Source organism: Balaenoptera acutorostrata, chromosome 12 (assembly GCF_949987535.1).
Source record: "Balaenoptera acutorostrata chromosome 12, mBalAcu1.1, whole genome shotgun sequence".
Lineage (NCBI taxonomy): Eukaryota > Metazoa > Chordata > Mammalia > Artiodactyla > Balaenopteridae > Balaenoptera > Balaenoptera acutorostrata.
Genome location: NC_080075.1, coordinates 92,349,567 through 92,368,523, shown reverse-complemented (window position 1 = coordinate 92,368,523; position 18,957 = coordinate 92,349,567). Strand labels below are relative to the sequence as shown.

The following is an 18,957-nucleotide window of genomic DNA, read 5'->3' as shown; positions in this document are numbered from 1 at the left end:
AGTGCGAAGCTACACCCAAGGGCAATAATTCACGTTCTGGCTCATCACATCCCAGCCGTACGCCGCCCTCCACGAAGTGCTACGTGCCTTTCGAGAGAGGACACATTTGTAAAACAACACGTGGAGACGTGTCTTACTCAGCAAGCGGGCGCACCTGGCTCCAGACGGACAGCTCGGCTCACAGCCGCGAGCCCCTGGGAGACCCCGACGTAGCGTCCTGACTGAACACACGAAGGCCCGTGCTCTCCGGCGCCGAGCCAGGCCTGCGGAAGGCGCCGCCCTTGCTCGAGGCGTCCCCGGAGCCCCGTCAAGGGGAGGACGGGGAGGTGCAGCACGCGGGGCCCTGGGGGGCTGGTGGTGGTATCATCGTGCTGCCGCGTTAATCCTAAAATTCAGAATTTCCTCTGTGCCGTGGACACACGCCCCCAAGAACAATGTGGAAGTGATGACAGATCGCTTTTCTTTTTTTTTAATTTGGCCGCGCTGCGCGGCATGTGGGATCTTAGTTCCCAGTTTGATCTTAGACCAGGGATCGAACCCGTGTCCCCTGCATCAGGAGCGCAGAGTCTTAACCACTGGACCACCAGGGAAGTCCCGACAGATCACTTTTAACATAAAGATTTTTAATCCAGTTTAAAAAAAATACTTAAAGCAAACTTCCCTTCAAACATGAGGTTAATTTAGGGTTTTTCTATGGTTATAACGAATTAGGTATAACTGTATCTCAGAATTGTTAACTAAAAAAAAAGGTACAAGTTATTCTGTTAAAATTCAAAGGCTTGATTGTAAAAGAGATTTACTGTACGGAGTTTAACCTAGAAATCTCACCTGGAACAAGTAATAACCCAGATAAAATAATTAATTATACACACATACAATCCCACAAAGGATCTAAAGGGGATGATTTTAAGGAACCATATGTACCAGAATATAAGGTAACTCCAAGCCACAAGCCTAACATTAGGGCAGCTACTTTATTTTGAACAAGAACGTGGCATAATCAAGCGAGGGTCCCCCTAACACGCCAGCTCGTCCCCCACAGCACCCCCTACCCAGCTTCCCCCGTATTTTGGGAGAAAAGCGTCTTCTCTCTGTCCACTCCTGTCATCCACTGTCACTCCTCCGCACAGGGCAGGCGTGGCCTCGCCTGGTATCTGCTTAAAGCCCAAGAATCGGGTCCAGATGGGGCAGCTAAGTGGCTGCGTTTGGGGCGCTGAAACTCACTGGGTCACAGCTGAAGGCACGAGCTGACACAGGGCCACTGACCACTAATCCTGAATCAGAGAAAATGAGCGGATTTGCCCAGATCTCCACAGGTGCTTCCATGTACAAACCGGTTCTACAGCTGCTCCCATTAAAACATATTCTGATGCAACAATCTTGCAGAGGAAAGCTCACCTAGCCTCAAGTCTACAACACAAAAGCAAAGAGAATACGACTGATTTTCTGCTGCCATCAGGTCTGGGACCTTCACAAGGGGGGCCAGGGTGCGCCAGGCCCCAGGGCACCGCTAGGCCGTCTGTGCCAGAAACTCTAGGTACTGCCCGCGGGCCTCGAAGTGGTCAGCCGGCCGGTTGTACGCCGTCCACACTGGGTCTCCCACAAACAGCCGCATGGCCTTCACGTAGTTCTAGAAAACAAGCAAACACAGCAGCAACGGTTAGACCAGCTACGGAGGTTAACGCTCCTTGCTGTTTTATCCCTGCGTCTTAGCACTTTCTTCCATCTTCTGAAAGGCAGTGTCAGTGCCACGGCGAGAAGGCCTCGTGCTCGGGCGGCCAAAGCATCTGCAGCTCCAGCTCAGCGCTGACCCTGCACTCCCTCGGCAAACACGCCAGCCGTGAGCGCTGACCCCGCCTGGGCGAGTGCCCCTCCTCCCCTCCTGCTTCCTTTGGCACCGGTTTCCCACGAATTAGAAGGGAGGGCAGCCTGCGTCACAATAGAAACGTGGGCACCTGTCCATCCAGGGCTCACGTGCAGGAATTTATCCCTCAGGTGCACTCACGTAAGTACAAGATGACGAATGTGTGAGGTTACTTATTACGGCACCGTTTACAACAGCAAAAAACTGGAAACAGGTGGCGTACCCATCTTTAGGGGTCACCCGTCAATGGGATAAATCAGGGTACGTCCCACAGTGGGACACCAGGCAGCTGTAAACAGGAACGAGGCCCTTCACATCCTGAAACGAAACGATCCCAAAGCACCGCGAGCAGAAAAAAGGAAAATGCAGCCCCACCTACAGAAGTCGGCTACCTCCTGAGGAAAAGGGAAAGAATACTGACTCACATTCGCCTGATATGGGTGACATCACTCTAAGCAGATTTTTAAGGACATAATAGTGGTTACTTTCAGGGAGAGATACTGGGCGCTGGGAACAGGGGTGACAAGGCGACTCTTCTTCACACACCGCCTCATAATCCTGAGTTGTAAACCTAGTGCGTTCATTTCCTAGCCAAAAATCGTGCTAAATCTCAGATTCGTCCAAATCACACCCAGAGACCCTCAGAGCCGCCCTATTCCTGCTTCTGTGGCTGGTCTTGATGGCTCTAGTGCACGACTGTTGAGGCCCAACTGAAATGCTCTTAAAATGACAAGGGGGCAGCGACCCTGAGACCCTCACAAAGCCGGACCCCTGGATGGATGCCTCCCGCTGACCGGCGTGCACGGCCCGGGCGGGTGGGGTCCACGCGGCGCCGGCCACTCGCTCAGAGGTGGCATCCTCGCCTCAGGCGGCAGGGCTGTGTGTCCACGTCCGCGCACAGACCAGGCCCCAGCAGAGAGGACCGCAGGCCCACCTTCTCGTCCAGCGTGAAGCGGTGGTATATCCCGGCGGGGAGAGTGATCATGTCTCCCTTCTCCATGAAGATCCGGATCCACCTGTCCTCTTTATCCCTTACGTCGAAGTACCCACTGCCGTCCAGGATGTAGCGAATCTCGTCATCCAGGTGTAAATGCTCCTCATAAAACATCTTAATCTAGAGCAGGAGGGGGTTCTCGTGAGCCCTGAAGACCAGGACTGAGGTGCCCGACACGCGCTCCGCAAGATAAGAAATATCGTCACACGTACGAGGGGGCGGGAGCTAGAATGTTTCATGAAACCTACCGGTGGGCGAGCAGGAAAAGAAATGAGCACACAGCACTCACCACGTGCCGGGCAGCGTTCTCAGCAGCTTATGTTAACAACTCACTCAGGAGCCCTCTGGCACCCCCGCTGACAGACCAGGGATGCGGCTCAGAGAGGCTGGGTCGCCAGCCCAACGTCACACAGCCTGGGCTCCCACGCAGACATCCTGGCGCCGGCACCGCACACGGCAGGCACGCTGATCACACGCGCACACGCGTCACGCGATCACACGCGCCCCATCATGCTGATCACACGCGTCACGCGATCACACGCGCACACACGTCACGCGATCACACGCGCACACACGTCACGTGATCACACACACCCCATCATGCTGATCACACGCGTCACGTGATCACACGCACACATCATGCTGATCACACACATCACGTGATCACACACACACATCATGCTGATCACACGCACACACACATCACGTGATCACACGCACCCCATCATGCTGATCACACGCGTCACGTGATCACACGCACACATCATGCTGATCACACACATCACGTGATCACACGCACACATCATGCTGATCACACACGTCACGTGATCACACGCACACATCATGCTGATCACACACATCACGTGATCACACACACACATCATGCTGATCACACGCACACACACATCACGTGATCACACGCACCCCATCATGCTGATCACACACATCACGTGATCACACGCACACACACATCACGTGATCACACGCACCCATCATGCTGATCACACACATCACGTGATCACACGCACACACCATCACGAGACCAAATGCACACGGCAGTCGCATTGATCACACGGGCAGATCAGAAGCCACGTGTGCATCTGAGGAAGGCAGTCACCATCTCAACAAACACTTTCCACTTGTCCAAATGTACTTTTGTGTTTTTCAGATCTTTATCCCTCTAACGTTTTATAATAAAAATATTCAAATACGCAAAAAAGTTGAAGGAATTCTACAGTAAACGCCCATCTTGCCTGGTTATGATCTCCCATCTCTCCCCCTCCTGCGCAGGAGTTGTAAAGCTTTCCTCGAATAATGTCTGCACATTTCTGGAAAATCCACAGATGTTTGGAAAATCACCACTGACAGAGTAAAGCACATGAACACCTCCCTGTCAACCCCGTGGGCTGGTGAGGCTGCGAGGACGGGCCCCCCGCTGCTCGGGGCCCAGAGCCCCTGGAGGGTCAGCACAACTGAGCATGTGCTGACCCCACACCCCTCGTGGGGTTCACCCTGAAGAGACGCCCTGGCGACACACAAGATGCACACGTTACGCCCTGCCGTACTGGCTGTAAGACACTGGAAACAATTCAAAGGCCCAAGCAGAGAGCGGGAGAACACACAGCGTCCATGAGCGCCATCACGATCACCGGAAACCAGGAGCGCGGCGCACGACAGGGGGTCGGCGGGACGGCGTGGAGGCGGCAGGGAGACGGATCTGCCTTGTTGTAGAATTTTGGCTTCAGAACCTAGTTATGTTGTGCAGAGACATAAATAAAGTGAAAACAAGCTTGGGGGCGGGGAGGGGGGCCACAAGTCTGAAATCAAGCAATATACTCATAACCAAAGAAGGAAGAGAAAACTCATCTAAGTGCCTTCTGAACACGTTACTTTGACTACATCCCCAGTCTGAGACAGGACCACAGACAAGCCTGGAGCTCCAGGGCCCGGCCTGCTGTTCGGAACGGTGCGGGTGCGGCTGCCACCCCGGAACCACGGGGTGCGTAGAAGCAGCGATGGGACTGGCGCCGCGTTCCTGCTGTGGGCGGACAGAGAGCCGAGTCTCTCCCTACAGACTGAGGGGCGGTCCTGACGAGCGTGCCGGGACTCTGAGGCGTCAGCGTGAACCACGATTTCTCTCACACGGACACACACACACGGGGACACACACATATAAACGGACACACACACACGGGCACACACATACACACGGGGGACACACACACGGGGGCACACACACACACGGGGGACACACACACGGACACACACGGACACACACACACACGGACACACACACACGGACACACACATACACACGGACACACACATACACACAGGGACACACGCGCACACAGACACACAGGGGACACACACACGGGGAACACACACACACACACACAAACGGACACATACACACGGACACACACATACACACGGACACACACATACAGACACACAGGGACACACATACACACAAAGACACACAGGGACACACATACACAGACACACAGGGACACATGTGCACACACACACACGGGGCCACACACACACGGGGACACACACACGGACACACACACACACACAGACACACAGGGGACACACACGGGGAACACACACACACATACAAACGGACACATACACACGGACACACATACACACGGACACACACACGGGCACACGGACACACATACACGGACACACACATACAAACGGACACACACACGGGGACACACACACGGACACATACAAACGGACACACACGGACACACAGGGACACACGTGCACACACAAACGGACACACACATACAGACATGGACACACATATACACACGGACACACTCACATACATACACATATGTACACACACATGGACACACACAGATGACACAAACACACACACATATGCAGACGGACACACACACACGGACACAATACACACACACAAGTAGACACACACACACACACTCTCTCTCTCTCTGTACTCATCCAGCTGGCGGAAGGACCTGGGGCACTGGCCCCAGAGTAGCAATGAGGGCACTGAGCCCCGTCTGGGTTTCCAAGTCCCCGGAAGAACAGCCAATTCCAGGGCCGGCTCAGGGGAAAAGCCTGGAACACGCTGACCCAGAAAGCACGGAGGCGCTGATAAACATGAGGGGACGCGTCAGGAGGGCAGGGGCCACTGAGAGGGGTGCCCACTTGCCAAGTCTGGAACAATCTGAACATCAAAGTGGATCACGGCAGGAATGGACTACAGAGCCATGAGGAAAATAAGACTCCATAAGCCCGTAGTGATGTAAATCAACAGCAGAGAACGGAGAGGCCAACTCAGTACAGGAGGACGATGGCTGGAAGGCCACCGTTCTTACCCTGACAGTGATGCTGTTTCAGGCAGGAACCATCAGGATTTACTAAAATCGCCGAGGCAAAGTTTGATAGAAAACACGGTATTCACAGTCGAAAAGTAACTCTCCACAAATTTCTTATTCATTACACAGGGAAAAAAATGGTCACTTCACAACACAGAAACTTGATGGGCACCAGCCTAACCAAGTTTAGCATCACCGGTGACGCAACCCTCTGACAGCATGTGCCTCCCGACAGGGTACCCCGGGCAGACACAACAACACTTCTGTAGAATAACCTGAGTCTAACCATGAGGAAACCTAAGGCAAACACGAGATAATCAGATAATAAAGAAGCTCGTTTTAGAAGAACAAGAGAGATAAGCCTATATTAGGAACAGGGTTTTATTTCAGGAGAGAAGCTATTCTACAAGATGGTAATGATAAAAATAATCTAACTACTAGCATTTACAATATATGAGCCCCTTCTGCGGAAGATGGGAATCTAAAATTCCAAGTAAGAAAACACCATTTAAATCTCGGAGGATCTCATGACTCAGTAGGGCACTTGGTGAAAACTTCCATCATTTTGTAAGGTGTTATAATATTTGTACTCTGAGTGACAAGAATAATTTGATATAGAACAAAGTAAGGAGATAAAAACCACAAAACACATCTATTTTAAACAATTTCGGTGTCGCTGCACCACTTTCATTCTTCGGTCAACGTGTTAAGTGTTGGTTCACCTACTTCTATTTTCTTTTTCAGGAACACACAGAAGACGTCCAAGCTAATGGAAGGGAGCCTTCCTGGCGGGTTCAGCAGAGAGAGCCTGAGACCAGGAGGAGGACCTGGGTTCTGGGCCTGGCTTTATCAACATGACCATGGGAAGCGGTCCCCTCCAGGTGTCCAATGATAAGATTAAGAGGCTAAAGCTCAGTGATCTAAGGCCGTAGCTTCACAGTTCATAGCTCAGCACGATCAAAGAAAAAGTCTTGGGACCAACACAGCTGCCAACTTTTGTCAAGAAAGAAAATTTCTAAAACAACTATTATTGTCGCTATTGTTTCATAAAGGAGTCACCTTATTCCTGAGAAAGCAAAGATAACAATTTCAAAAACAAGGCAGTCGTTTAACTTATTAAAAACTCTGCACATCTGTTTTCTCATTTTGCCAAGGATCAGTGAGTTTCTTTATTAACGGGCACCCGGGAATTACCATAAAACTAACAACTTAAAAATACCCTGACTTCACTTCCATATGAGATGGGGTAGCAGAAACTGGATTTCCCCTCCCACCTCCAACAATCAAAACAAACACAATATAAGAAATAATGGTTTGCAAAATACCAGACACCAGGAAAGGGAAGAAAGTGACCCGTGAGACGGAAACAAGAGACGGGAACCCTGCTCCTGCTCTAGTTTACACCTTGAGAGAGTTCTCAGGCGGTGGTGCAGGGAGCGGGGGACCCAGGCAGAGCACCCTGGGCTGAAGAGCAGAGCTGAGAATCTGGGGAGACCAAGGGAGCTAGTATGCAAGACGGGAGTACCCGAAGAGAGAACTTCACAGAGAAAATCCCAAAGACCCGCACAGGATCTCCCTCCAGTGTTCTTCTGAGAGCTCATCAGAACACGCATGTGCCTACGAAAACTACCTGAGGCTGGGAAAAGAACCATTCGATTCTTCAGGATTGAAAGGAACAGTTCCTGGCACTGACACCCATCCAGGAACAGTGTCTGTCCTACCAGTCAGACTGGAAAAACCTCACTATTCACGGGGCTTTGTGTGGTGTACACAAAGGAACTGTGCTTCATTAGTGGGGAATAATTAGCTATAGGTTGGTCTACCTAACAAATCTTAAAGGAAAGACCCAAAAGGATAAAACTGTTTCCAATAAGCTTACATGCATTCCAGAACAAAACTCAAAAATATTTATACTGATACAACAATATTCAGCACCCAAGGGAACAAAATCACAATGTCTGGCATCCAATCAAAAATTACCAGACATGCAAAGAAGCGAGAAAACATGACCTTTAACCAGAAGATAAATCAATCAACCAAGACCAACTCAGACTTGGGTTTCCAAATGGAAACATGGACTTATGCAACAGAGTAAGGGGCACCAGAAATGCTAACTATACGGTAACTAAAGAGTATTTTTAAATATGATTTAAACCTCTTCACAATATAATTTACTACGTGAAAATAAAAACAATAGAGTGTGGGGTTTATAAAAGTAAAATGTTTGACAATAATAGCACAAAGATAGGGAGGGGAGAAAAGGAAGCATATGACTTTAAGGTTCTTCCAACACATGAAGTGGTAACAATTCTTGAAGGCAGGTGGATAAGTCAAGGAGAGGACTTCTGGTTTCTGGTCCGACAGGTAAAGAGCTTGGAAGTTGTCACTCCCATGCTCACAACAAGAAAACAACTTAACAAACTGAAATCAATGACTGTTCTCAGATCCATCAGGGGACTGACATCACAGGGCAAAACGTTACCCTGAATTCTCAGACAGAGGTGAACCCAGAGTCACAGCTGAGATCAGTTTACCTAGAGCAGAAGCCTCTGAAGCCTAAGCTGGTAGGAACACCTATGGGGTCATTTTGACGAACTGCAGGAGGATAAGCGTGGACTGGCATGGGAAGCCCAGTATTAAAGGGAGCCCCAGAGTTTCCTGGGTTTTATGTCCAGAATATAAAACTCTAAGGCAACCACTAAAACATTTTTTTAAATGATAAGCTAAGAGGAAAGAAAACAGAATCACACAAAATGCTCAATTAAAATCAGACAAGGAAGAAAAAGAGGGGTACATTTTTTAAATAATAAAGGACAAGTATAATAAATTAAAAGTTACAAATATGGTATATATCAATCCAACCACATCAATAATCAATTTAATGTGAATGGTCTAAATCCATCAATTAGAAGACAGAGACTGTCAGAATAGATAAAAAACAAACAAACAAAAAACCCTCTAACTGGGGCTTCCTTGGTGGCGCACTGGTTGAGAATCTGCCTGCTAATGCAGGGGACACGGGTTCGAGCCCTGGTCTGGGAAGATCCCACATGCCACGGAGTAACTAGGCCCGTGAGCCACAACTACTGAGCCTGCGCATCTGGAGCCTGTGCTCCGCAACAAGAGAGGCCGCGACAGTGAGAGGCCCGCGCACCGCGATGAAGAGTGGCCCCCGCTTGCCACAACTAGAGGAAGCCCTCGCGCAGAAACGAAGACCCAACACAGCCAAAAATAAATTAATTAATTAATTTAAAAAAGAATCAACGTCTGATCATTGTTTTAAAAAAAAAAAAAAAAAAAAAAACCCTCTAACTATATGCCGTCTATGGGAAATCCACTTTAAATATAAATACACAAATAGGTTAAAAGTGAAGATCTGGAGAAAAAAACACCATGTTAACACTAATCAAAAGAAAGCTCAAGGAGCTACATTACTTTCAGACAAAGCAGACTTCAGTGCAAGAAACTCATAAGGGATAAAGGTGTATACTATGTGATGACAAAAGGGTCGAATCTCCAAGAGGACATAACAGTCTTGAACAGGTATGCCTCTGACAACAGGAAGGACACAGTTGAACTGAAGGGCACCATCAATCAACCGGAAATAACTGACATTCACAGAATACTTCAACCAGCAACAGCAGAACACACATTCTTCTCAAGCTCACGTGGCGCATTCACCAAGATGGACTATATTCTGGCCCACAAAACAAGACTCAACATATTTACAAGGACTCAAGTCATACAAAATACACTCTCTCACTACAATGGAACTAAATCAGAAAGTAATAGAAGACAAATCTCTGGAAAAGTCCCCAAATAACTGGAAACTAACATATGTCAAGAAACCTATATAGTTCAAAGAAGAAATCAAAAAGGAAATTAATTCGAAGATATTCTAAACTGAATGAAAATGAAAATACCAAACAAAATTTGTGTGATGCCACTCAAGCAGCACGTAGGGGAACATTTACAGAACTAAACACCTATATTAAAAAAGAAGGAAGGCTTCATGTCAATGACCTCAGCATCCACTTTAAAAAATTAGAAAAAGAAGAGCAAATTAAACCCAAGGTGAGTAGAAGAAGGCAAATAAAGACAAGAGCAGAATTCAAGAAAATAGAGAACAGAAAAACAACAGAGAAAAATCAATGAAACCAAAAGCTGTTTGATAAGATCAATAAAATTGATAAACTTCTAGCGGGACTTGGGCAAAAGAGAGAAGGGACACAAATTACCAATATCAGGAATGAAGGAGACAGCACTACAGATTCTACAGATATTTTGAGGATAATAAGGGAATAGTCTGAATAACTTCATGCCAATAAATCTGACAACTCACATGGAATGGACAAATGCCTTGAAGGACACAAACTACTTAAGATTATTCAAGAGACAGATATTCTGGATAGCCCTATATCTGGTAAAGAAATTGAATTCGTAGCTAAAAACCTTCCTACAAAGAAAGCTCCAGGCCCATATGGCTTCACTGGTAAATCTGCCAAACATTTAAGGAAAAATTAAACCCATTCTACACATACTCTTCCAAAAAACTGAAAAGGAGGGAGGGAATATTTCGCAGCCTATTCTATGAGGCCAGCATTACTCTGATATAAAACCAAAATAAAGACATTAAAAAAGAAAGAAAAGCTTGTGTTTATCAGTAGCAAATATAATGATTCCCCCTTTCAAATAATTTAGAGCTCCCTTACCTTTTCTTCGTAATTTGGTAGTTTGTCTTTGCATATGGTTATTACGTCCATCCAGGAGTAGTTTCTCTCTTTTCGGATCTTTTCTAATTCTGGATCATTCTCATATTTGTCAGCATCCAGCTAAAAGAGTTTAAAACACAAACAGGAGGTCACATGAATACAGCGAAACATTCTCTTTCTGGATCTCCAGTATGACTACACTCCAAATTTATCATCTAGTCCTTTGTCCATACTAAACCAACCTTTCTCCCCCTCCTTTCTCTATTTCTTTTAATGGTTTTCCCACTCTCCGTAACAGCTAAAAACTACGCAGTTGTGTTTAATTCCCACCTCCCTTCTCTGCAGCGGTCCTGCCTGGGGGATTCCAGTCCCACCACCAGGAGCCCAGGGGAAGCTCTCATCGCCTCCAGCCTGTCCACACCGCCATGTCCTGTTCCTCTGCCACCAATCCACTCTGCAAGCCTGACTGATCTCTCCATGGCATCTCGTTGGTTACTTTGCTTCCCTGGGCCAAAACACCTGAAGCTGTCAGAGCCTACAAATAAAAGGCAAATTCCTTAGACAGAGACACGAGGCCTTCTATCACCTGGCCCCAACTGCCTTTTCTACTCCTCTGTCCCTATTCCCTGTTTTTAAAACACCTACATTCTAAACCAAATGCGATTATGGGCTGCTCTTCAAAAATACCTGATGCTTCACAGCCCCACACCCCTGCTGCTGACAGCTTCCTCCGCCTGGAACGGTCTTTCATTGTTTCCACTTATCACAATCCTATCAATTGTTTAACGTCCAATTCTAATGTCATCTTCTTCATGAACCACACCCCGTGGGCCCCAGACACCATTCCTATGAACTCCTCCTTAAAGCTACTGGCAAAGAATTTCACATATTTTGCCTTATGTTGCAATAAAATTCGCGTGGCATCCCAACTACTGAATAGCAAACTCAGAATACTTCAAAGTACTAGTCAGCGATACATTAGCTGCTAAAGACGACTCCCCAGACGAGCAGATCCACACAGTGTGCACTAGGGCTCCGCCCACCTTCAAACCCCGCGCGTGCGAGCGCTTCCTGCGCCCTGCGGCGGCACCAACAGAGCGGGCAAAAAGGCTCCCCTGCTGTCGCTGCCCAAGCGCGGTGGTTACTAAGAAAGGTACGAAAGTACACAGGACGAGTAAACCAAGTTTAATGTCGACAGCCCTTTGCCTCACCACCCAGAGCGCACCGAGAAGGCGGGAGAAACTGGACTGATCTCCTGGAAACCGCAAAGACGCCTCTTACAGCGTCTTACTGTATCCTTTGGGTACATTCAGAAGTTGGCCGCTGTCTCACACCTGCTCTTAAACTGTCACATGTACCGCGAAACCCGAAGGGCAGGGATTTGCAGTAAAACAAACTTATTTTCTTCTCGGAACAGACACGATACCGCCCTGAAGACACCGCCTTCCAGGAGGTCGTGGGGGGCGCCTCGCCGCGGGCCCTGCAGGGACCCCAAGCCCTCCCGCCGCGCCCGTCCCGCCTTCAACCCGGGCGGCCGACGACCCCGCCGGCACCGGACCCTCCCCCCGCCTCGCCCTGGGCGCCGACACCCCGCCCCCACCCCCACCCCGCTACTGAGCATGCGCAGCGCGCACCGCGGCCTGGACGCCGACCCCCGGCCCCGCCGCCGGGCATACACAGGGCACAGGGCGCAGGGCGCACGGGGCCCCATCATGGCGGGAGCCCCATCCTGGCGGCGGCCCCCGTTCCCCGGGGCGCGGGGCGCGCGGGAACGCGGGGATATGAGCGGAGGCCTCTCCCGCCCGCCCGCGCCCCCGCCCCGGAGCCCCCGCCCCGCGAGACCCCGACCGCGCCCCCGGTCCCGCGTACCTTCCAGTAAAGGACCCCGAGCCCGCGCAGCTGCTCCAGGCCGACCGGGAGCGCGGGCTCCCCGCGGTGGGGCCGCCGCGGGTCGTCAGCCGACTTGTCCATGTACCAGGCCTGCACCATGGCCGGGCCCGGGGGCGCCGCCGCCGCCTTACCCCGAACCTGCTCGGGCCGGTCTGAGCCCGGGACCCGCGCGGGCCGCCCCTCCCCCGACCCCTCCCCCGACCCCTCCCCCGGGAGCCGCCGGGAGGGAGGGAGGGCGGCGCGGGCAAAGAAAGCGGGCGGGACGCGCTCCGAAGGCCCCGGGCCGAGGGCTTCCTTCCCGCGGGCCGGCGGATGGGCTCCGAGCGCGGGGCAGGTGTCCCCCGAGGGCTGTCCGCCGGCTCGGCTCAGGCCCGGTGACCACACGGAGCCGAACCTGAGCGGGGCCAACCGCCCACCCGTGGCTGTCAATCAGCTCCTCGTGCAGGAGGCCGAGTGTGGCCCGGCCCTGCGTGAGCTCAGTCGGCCGGGGGAGGGGTTGCTTGGCTGGCACTGTGTTCCCGGTGCGCGGCATCGGGTAAAATTCAGCGCCCTCGAGCACCGCGCACATGCCTCGCGGGGTGAGGGCTACAGTCTCCTTGAACATCCAGACGCCATCTTGTGAAGCAATTTATACCGAGATTAAATAGTTCGTATTTTACAGCGAAGAAAGCAAATGCCAAAAAAAAGAGTGATTTTTGTTAAGCCCGTGCCGCTGAGATGGTGCACAGTTGTGGCCTGAAGCCAGATCAAGTCACCACAGAGGACCCCCGGCATCATTCAGGGTGGGATATTGTACTCTCCATCCCACCCCCATGTTTACAATATCAGCAGTCTGCAATACCACCCTATAATTTTAAATTGCTTCCTTTTTCATTTCATCTCCTTTTCCTATATAATGTCATGTCCTAGAATAAATACAAGCTTCCCAACCCTTGAATTTCTAATCAGTTTAGCTGACAAGGGGGGGAAAAATCCAGCTGCTCAATCAGCCTAGGTTTATCTCTTCAAATCGATCAATCAAAGAGATCAGCTTATCTCAGCCATTCACCCCAGTGTCTTTAACAGGGAATCAGGTAACTAGAACACGTGTGGGACTTAGGCTGGACTGCTTTCAGACAGCACATCCCCAAAGCATACAGCTGACTCTAGAACCTCCAGAAATACTGTGTGAAGGGCACACTTTTATTTCCATTCTGTTCTGTTGCACCCTGACTGCAAATACAGGATGCAACCTGTGGGCACGTGTGTGCCCATATCCTTCTTGGAGAGCCTGCCTCTCCAGCGCCTTACTTGACAACTACTGCCCATCCTTCAGGGTTCCACGTGAGACATCACTGCCCACTTTTTTTCTGCCCCTCACTGCTCTCTTCTCCCCTCCTCACCCTTCTCACCACTCCCTCAGGTTCCCAGATCCAATCACAGCCTCTGTTCTTATCAGCCAGTTCATCACAGCCGCCACTCCCTGTTCCTTCAGCTCGCTCCTTACTCCCCCCGCCTCCCCCGCCCCAGTTCTGGCTCCTCTCGGCATGACCACAACTTTGTGTAGTGTCCCAGGGCTAATAAGTACCGCAAAACTAACGTGGCCAAACCGAACTCTCGAGTCCCGCGCATCCAAACATGTTTCTCTCTGTCCTTTGCCAACTCCGTAAACAGCAGCACCGACCACCCAGTGCCGTGATCCAAAAGCCCAGGGGTTTTCCTGTTTCCTCTCCCTCACCCTCAACATCCAGTCCTACCTACCAGCAAATCCTGTGGATCTGACCTTCCAAACACACCACAAATCCACTCACATCCCTGCATCCCAGCTCCTCCTGCCTGTCTTCTTGCCTCATGGAACTGACAACTGAAATTGACCGCCTGCTTCCATCTTTGCCCCACTGCAGTCCATCTTATGCAGAGCGTGTATTTAAAAATACAAACCAGATCATGTCACTGCTCGACTCTAACCCTCCTTGCCAACTCTGCCCTGGCTCCTCGGCCCGTGTGGCTGGCGCCTGCCCACCTCTCCCTCTTGTTCTCTGCCCTCCACGTGCCCGGGCCTCCGCCTGCATCTCCCGCTCCTCCTCGCTGCCAGGGTTTGACGTGCAGTTGTCCCACCTTCCTTCCTTGCTCTTCCTTTCTCCAAGCACTTTTCTCCTGCGTACTTCCATTTTCCAGAGTAAATATCCTCTTTTTTTTTTTTTTTTGGCCTCATGGTGCAGCTTGTGGGATTTTAGTTCCCCGACCAGGGATCAAACCCGTGCCCCCTGCATTGGAAGCACAGAGTCTTAACCACTGGACCGCCAGGGAAGTCCTGTCAGTTGTTTTCTTAAAAGACAGGCCCGGAACTTCCGTGGTGGTGCAATGGTTAAGAGTCCTCCTGCCTATGCAAGGGACACGGGCTTGATCCCTGGTCTAGGAAGATCCCACGTGCCGCGGAGCAACTAAGCCCGTGCGCCACAACTACTGAGCCCAGGCGCCACAACTACTAAAGCCCGTGCACCTAGAGCCCGTGCCCCGCAACAAGAGAAGCCACCGCAATGAGAAGCCCGTGCACCGCAACGAAGAGTAGCCCCTGCTCGCCGCAACTAGAGAAAGCCTGCGCTCAGCAACAAAGACCCAACACAGCCAAAAATAAAATAAAATAAATTTATATATATATATATATATATATATATATATATATATATATATATATATATATATAAGGCTCAGTTCATTTTGGGGAAAATGTCTGCCAAACGCCCTGGGTGGAATAACCATAGTTATTTGGTGGCAAGCTCGGCTTACAGCTCAATCATACAAGAGCTTTTTCCCTCAAAACAACCAGGGAACTTTGGCGAACAGTAGGGATGCTTTCTGTATGCTTCCTGCTTTGCCCCAGAGGCTATTACAAAGATGTCTACTCGCGGGGTGGGGGGGGGTCAAGATTAATAAAATTAATAATTTTTACTACTTCATCATAGTTTCTTAAGAGAAACGGGGCTTTGTTTTGCTTTGTCTTGTGAAGGACACGATCACTGCTGGGGCCCAAGCCACGCTCAGGCAGCAACAACGTGACCCACCTGGCTTCACCCCGTTCCTGCAGCACGCAGCCCGGGAGGAAGCGGGTACTGTCCTGGCATCCTCACCAAGCTGCTCTCCTCCGCTCACCTGCCCTTTAAGAATGCAGCTCTCCGGAAGAGACCCAAACCACTATGTGTAAAATAGAGAAGCAACAAGGAATTATACCCATTGTCTTGTAATAACTTACAATGGAGTATAATCTGCAAAAATGCTGAGTCACTATGTTGTACACCTGAAACTAACACAACACTGTAAATCAACTATACTTCAATAATAAAAAAAAAAAAAATGCAGCCCTCAGCTCTGTTGTTTAGGGTGCAGGTGACAGAAATCCAACAAGCTGCTTAAGCAGATGAAACAAAACAGAGGTCCTGGCTCACAATACTGAGAAAGGTTAGAGCATCCCTTGCCTTGAGCGCAACTGGCTTTGGGGCTCGGAGGAACTTAACAGCTCTGTCTGTCTCTGCCTGTGTCTGTCTGTCTGTCTCTCTCTCCACATCCCAACTAGCTTTTCTCTGTGCTTTGGCTTAATTCTCATCCACCGGGATGAGCTGCTTGTACATGTCAGGAAACAGCCACCAGTAGCTCTGAAACGGTTTGCTTGTAATTCAGGGAAAAGGAGCTCTTGATGTAGTGTCTGGACATCCGGTCTCGTGGAAGTTTCCAGGTGGCCCAGCACGAGCCACGTGTCCACGCCGTGGGTCTCTGTGGGAGCCCGAGGCCCGGTTGTGGCCACGTGGGCAGCCGTCAGGGAAGCCCCGAGCCTGGCAGCCCCATCACAGCCTCAGGATGGGCAGGGAGACAGCGTGGCCCCAGGAAAGAAGGACCAGCTGGGCAGACGGCATAGCGGATGCTCACGACAAATACAAACTGCCAGATTCTCCTGCTTTTGGAGAGTTTCTAATTAAGAGAGAATAAAAGAGACGAGCAAAAGGGCTCTCGGCTCCTCATCCTTCGTGTCTTCAGCTCAACACCCGTCCCTCCCGGGCCCTCAGGCTAAGCCCAGTCCTGGCGAGGCCAGAGCAAACCCAATTCCACGGCAGGAGGCTCTGTCTAAACTCCTCTCCCATTAGGGCCAAACTTGAGTGAATGTCTTTAAATGGAAGAACCTGGAAGGCTTTCCGGAAAATATAGAGAATGCTCAGGGAGATTGGGTGTAATAAATAATGGAGGACATGGCAATAGCTAGAAGCTACAAAAGAGCACCTGGGCGAAAAGCACTGTTGCAAGAGCATTTTAAAAGCGAGAGCTAGAAATAAAAGTTTTTTGTGAAACACAAGGGTCCATCCATCAATAAATGTAGGGTTAACAGTAAGACCTACGGAATGAAACCAGTGGGACGGCCCCAGATCCCACAAGTCAAGAAGACCTGGCAAGTTCACTAACTCAGCACATAAAAGGACAAGAACTTTACCAGAATGGAGCTGGGTGACTGACAATTGGACGCCTGTGAAACTGTTCCTTTTTGTGTGTATATTTGAAAAATCCTGATACTAATTTTTACAAAAAGTTCTGGGATTTTGAACTGAGAAACAAGCCATCTGTGCATGTAAATTTTTTCAGCTGAAAAAGGGAGCACGAGTCTGGATTTCTTAACAAAGAAGGAATGTTCAGGACCAGCTGCCTAGAGGCCCCAGTCAGCAAAATTTTGTTCAAACTAATTAAAAGGAAAACGTTTCTCTTGATCTTAATACATCTCTGAAATGAGGTCGAAGACATCCACACAGCCTTAGCCTCCTTTTCCTGGGGGGGAAATGCAGGCGTATTTACAGCATGTCAGTGAATTATCCCAAACCTTCGTGCCTCCAGGATGAAAATAAAACCGAATGTTTATTCCAGTGTGAGGTCACCTCTCCTGTCTTCACTTGTCATCTTTGGGATCCTACTGTCCCCTAAACACTTGTTCCAATAAAGCCTTTCCCCAAATGTGTTCCAAGTCACATATGTTGAGGAAAATGACCAAAAAAAAGGGTTTTGAGGTCAAACACTTTGAGGAAACTCTGCTGATGTTATCTCTCTTCTGAAAACTGGTGATGTTTGTCATGGAGAAATTGTCTAATGGTGACAAAACTTGTCCCCACTCTAGAGTGGCATCCACTAATTCTAAATGTGTTCCACAGAACATTCTCTGGTAAACACTGTCAAAAGTTCAGAAATATCAGAAGTAAAACCAATGCAGCACCAGAGTGGTAACTAGTAAAAATTTATTGTGCACACACCAAAAAGAGTTTGAAAACCAGGAAAACTCCAACCAAAGCACAAAAGGTGGGGAGGGATAAACTGGGAGATCGGGATTGACATGTACACGCTACTATATATAAAATAGATTAATAAGACCTACTGTATACCACAGGCAACTCTACTCAATACTCTGTAATGACACATATGGGAAAAGAACCTAAAAAAGAGTGGATATATGTACACGCCTAACTGATTCGCTTTGCTGTACACCTGAAACTAACACAACATTATAAATCAACTATACGCCAATAAAAATTTAAAAACAAACAAACACAGAAGGAAGCTTGGGTGTATGGTTATAAAGCAGCAGGTGTAGCAAGGCGGCCGTGACTGCTGACTCTTCACAGTGACTGGCTATAATACTAGAATTTTTTTAAAAGATAGGGAGTTGGTCAGTGGTTACCTCATAACCAACTTGGGGGAAACCATTTGAGTTTTGCCCGTGATTTGCAGAGGCCTAAGCAAGAAATGACCCAGGTCAAGGTGGTCTTGCAAAATAAGCTATATTAAGCTTTGTTTGTGTGGCCAAAGTCGTTTTGTCTGCTCAGGGGAATTTCAGGGCTGGCCTCCGTTTGTTTTTGATTTTAACCCCACCCATGTTGGGGGTAGGAAGCAGAAACACGAGAAGGCCAACTGAGTAAAGTATTAGGACTAAATCTTCTTAGTAATAAAAACCACAAGACTGTATAAATAATAGATACTGAAATCTGAACTATAAGGATAATTTTCAGAAAGCAAATCTCACTCTGATGAAAAGTAAAACTTTTGCCGAAGTGACAGATTCCCACCGGTCAAGTATGCAGTGACTCAGCACATCTGGGCCCTTAAACAGCTGATCGCCTAAAC

General features: G+C 49.4%; 1 protein-coding gene across 2 annotated transcripts; it reads right to left on the bottom strand.

The window, feature by feature from the left end:
- Nucleotides 1-602: 602 nt before the first annotated feature.
- Nucleotides 603-13,248, bottom strand: ADI1 (acireductone dioxygenase 1). Of its 2 annotated transcripts, none has more exons than XM_057558533.1 (4): nucleotides 12,805-13,248; nucleotides 10,936-11,055; nucleotides 2,799-2,978; nucleotides 603-1,630 (listed from the first exon to the last, which is right to left on the bottom strand). In XM_057558533.1, exons 1-4 carry the CDS (start codon nucleotides 12,922-12,924, stop codon nucleotides 1,511-1,513), a joined length of 540 nt encoding a protein of 179 aa, XP_057414516.1. In that variant the 5' UTR covers nucleotides 12,925-13,248; the 3' UTR covers nucleotides 603-1,510. The 2 variants fall into 2 exon arrangements, with proteins under 2 accessions (XP_057414516.1, XP_057414515.1); XM_057558532.1 differs by lacking the exon at nucleotides 12,805-13,248 and adding an exon at nucleotides 12,161-12,259.
- Between the last annotated feature and the right edge of the window lie 5,709 nt (nucleotides 13,249-18,957).

Coding starts and splice junctions, on each gene's coding strand:
- ADI1 (XM_057558533.1), bottom strand. CDS start 12,924: ATGGTGCAGGCCTGGTACATGGACAAGTCGGCTGACGACCCGCGGCGG. Junction 2,979..10,935: donor TACCAAATTACGAAGAAAAG/GTAAGGGAGCTC, acceptor CTCCTGCTCTAG/ATTAAGATGTTTTATGAGGA. Junction 1,631..2,798: donor GCTTCACGCTGGACGAGAAG/GTGGGCCTGCGG, acceptor CTTGTTTTCTAG/AACTACGTGAAGGCCATGCG.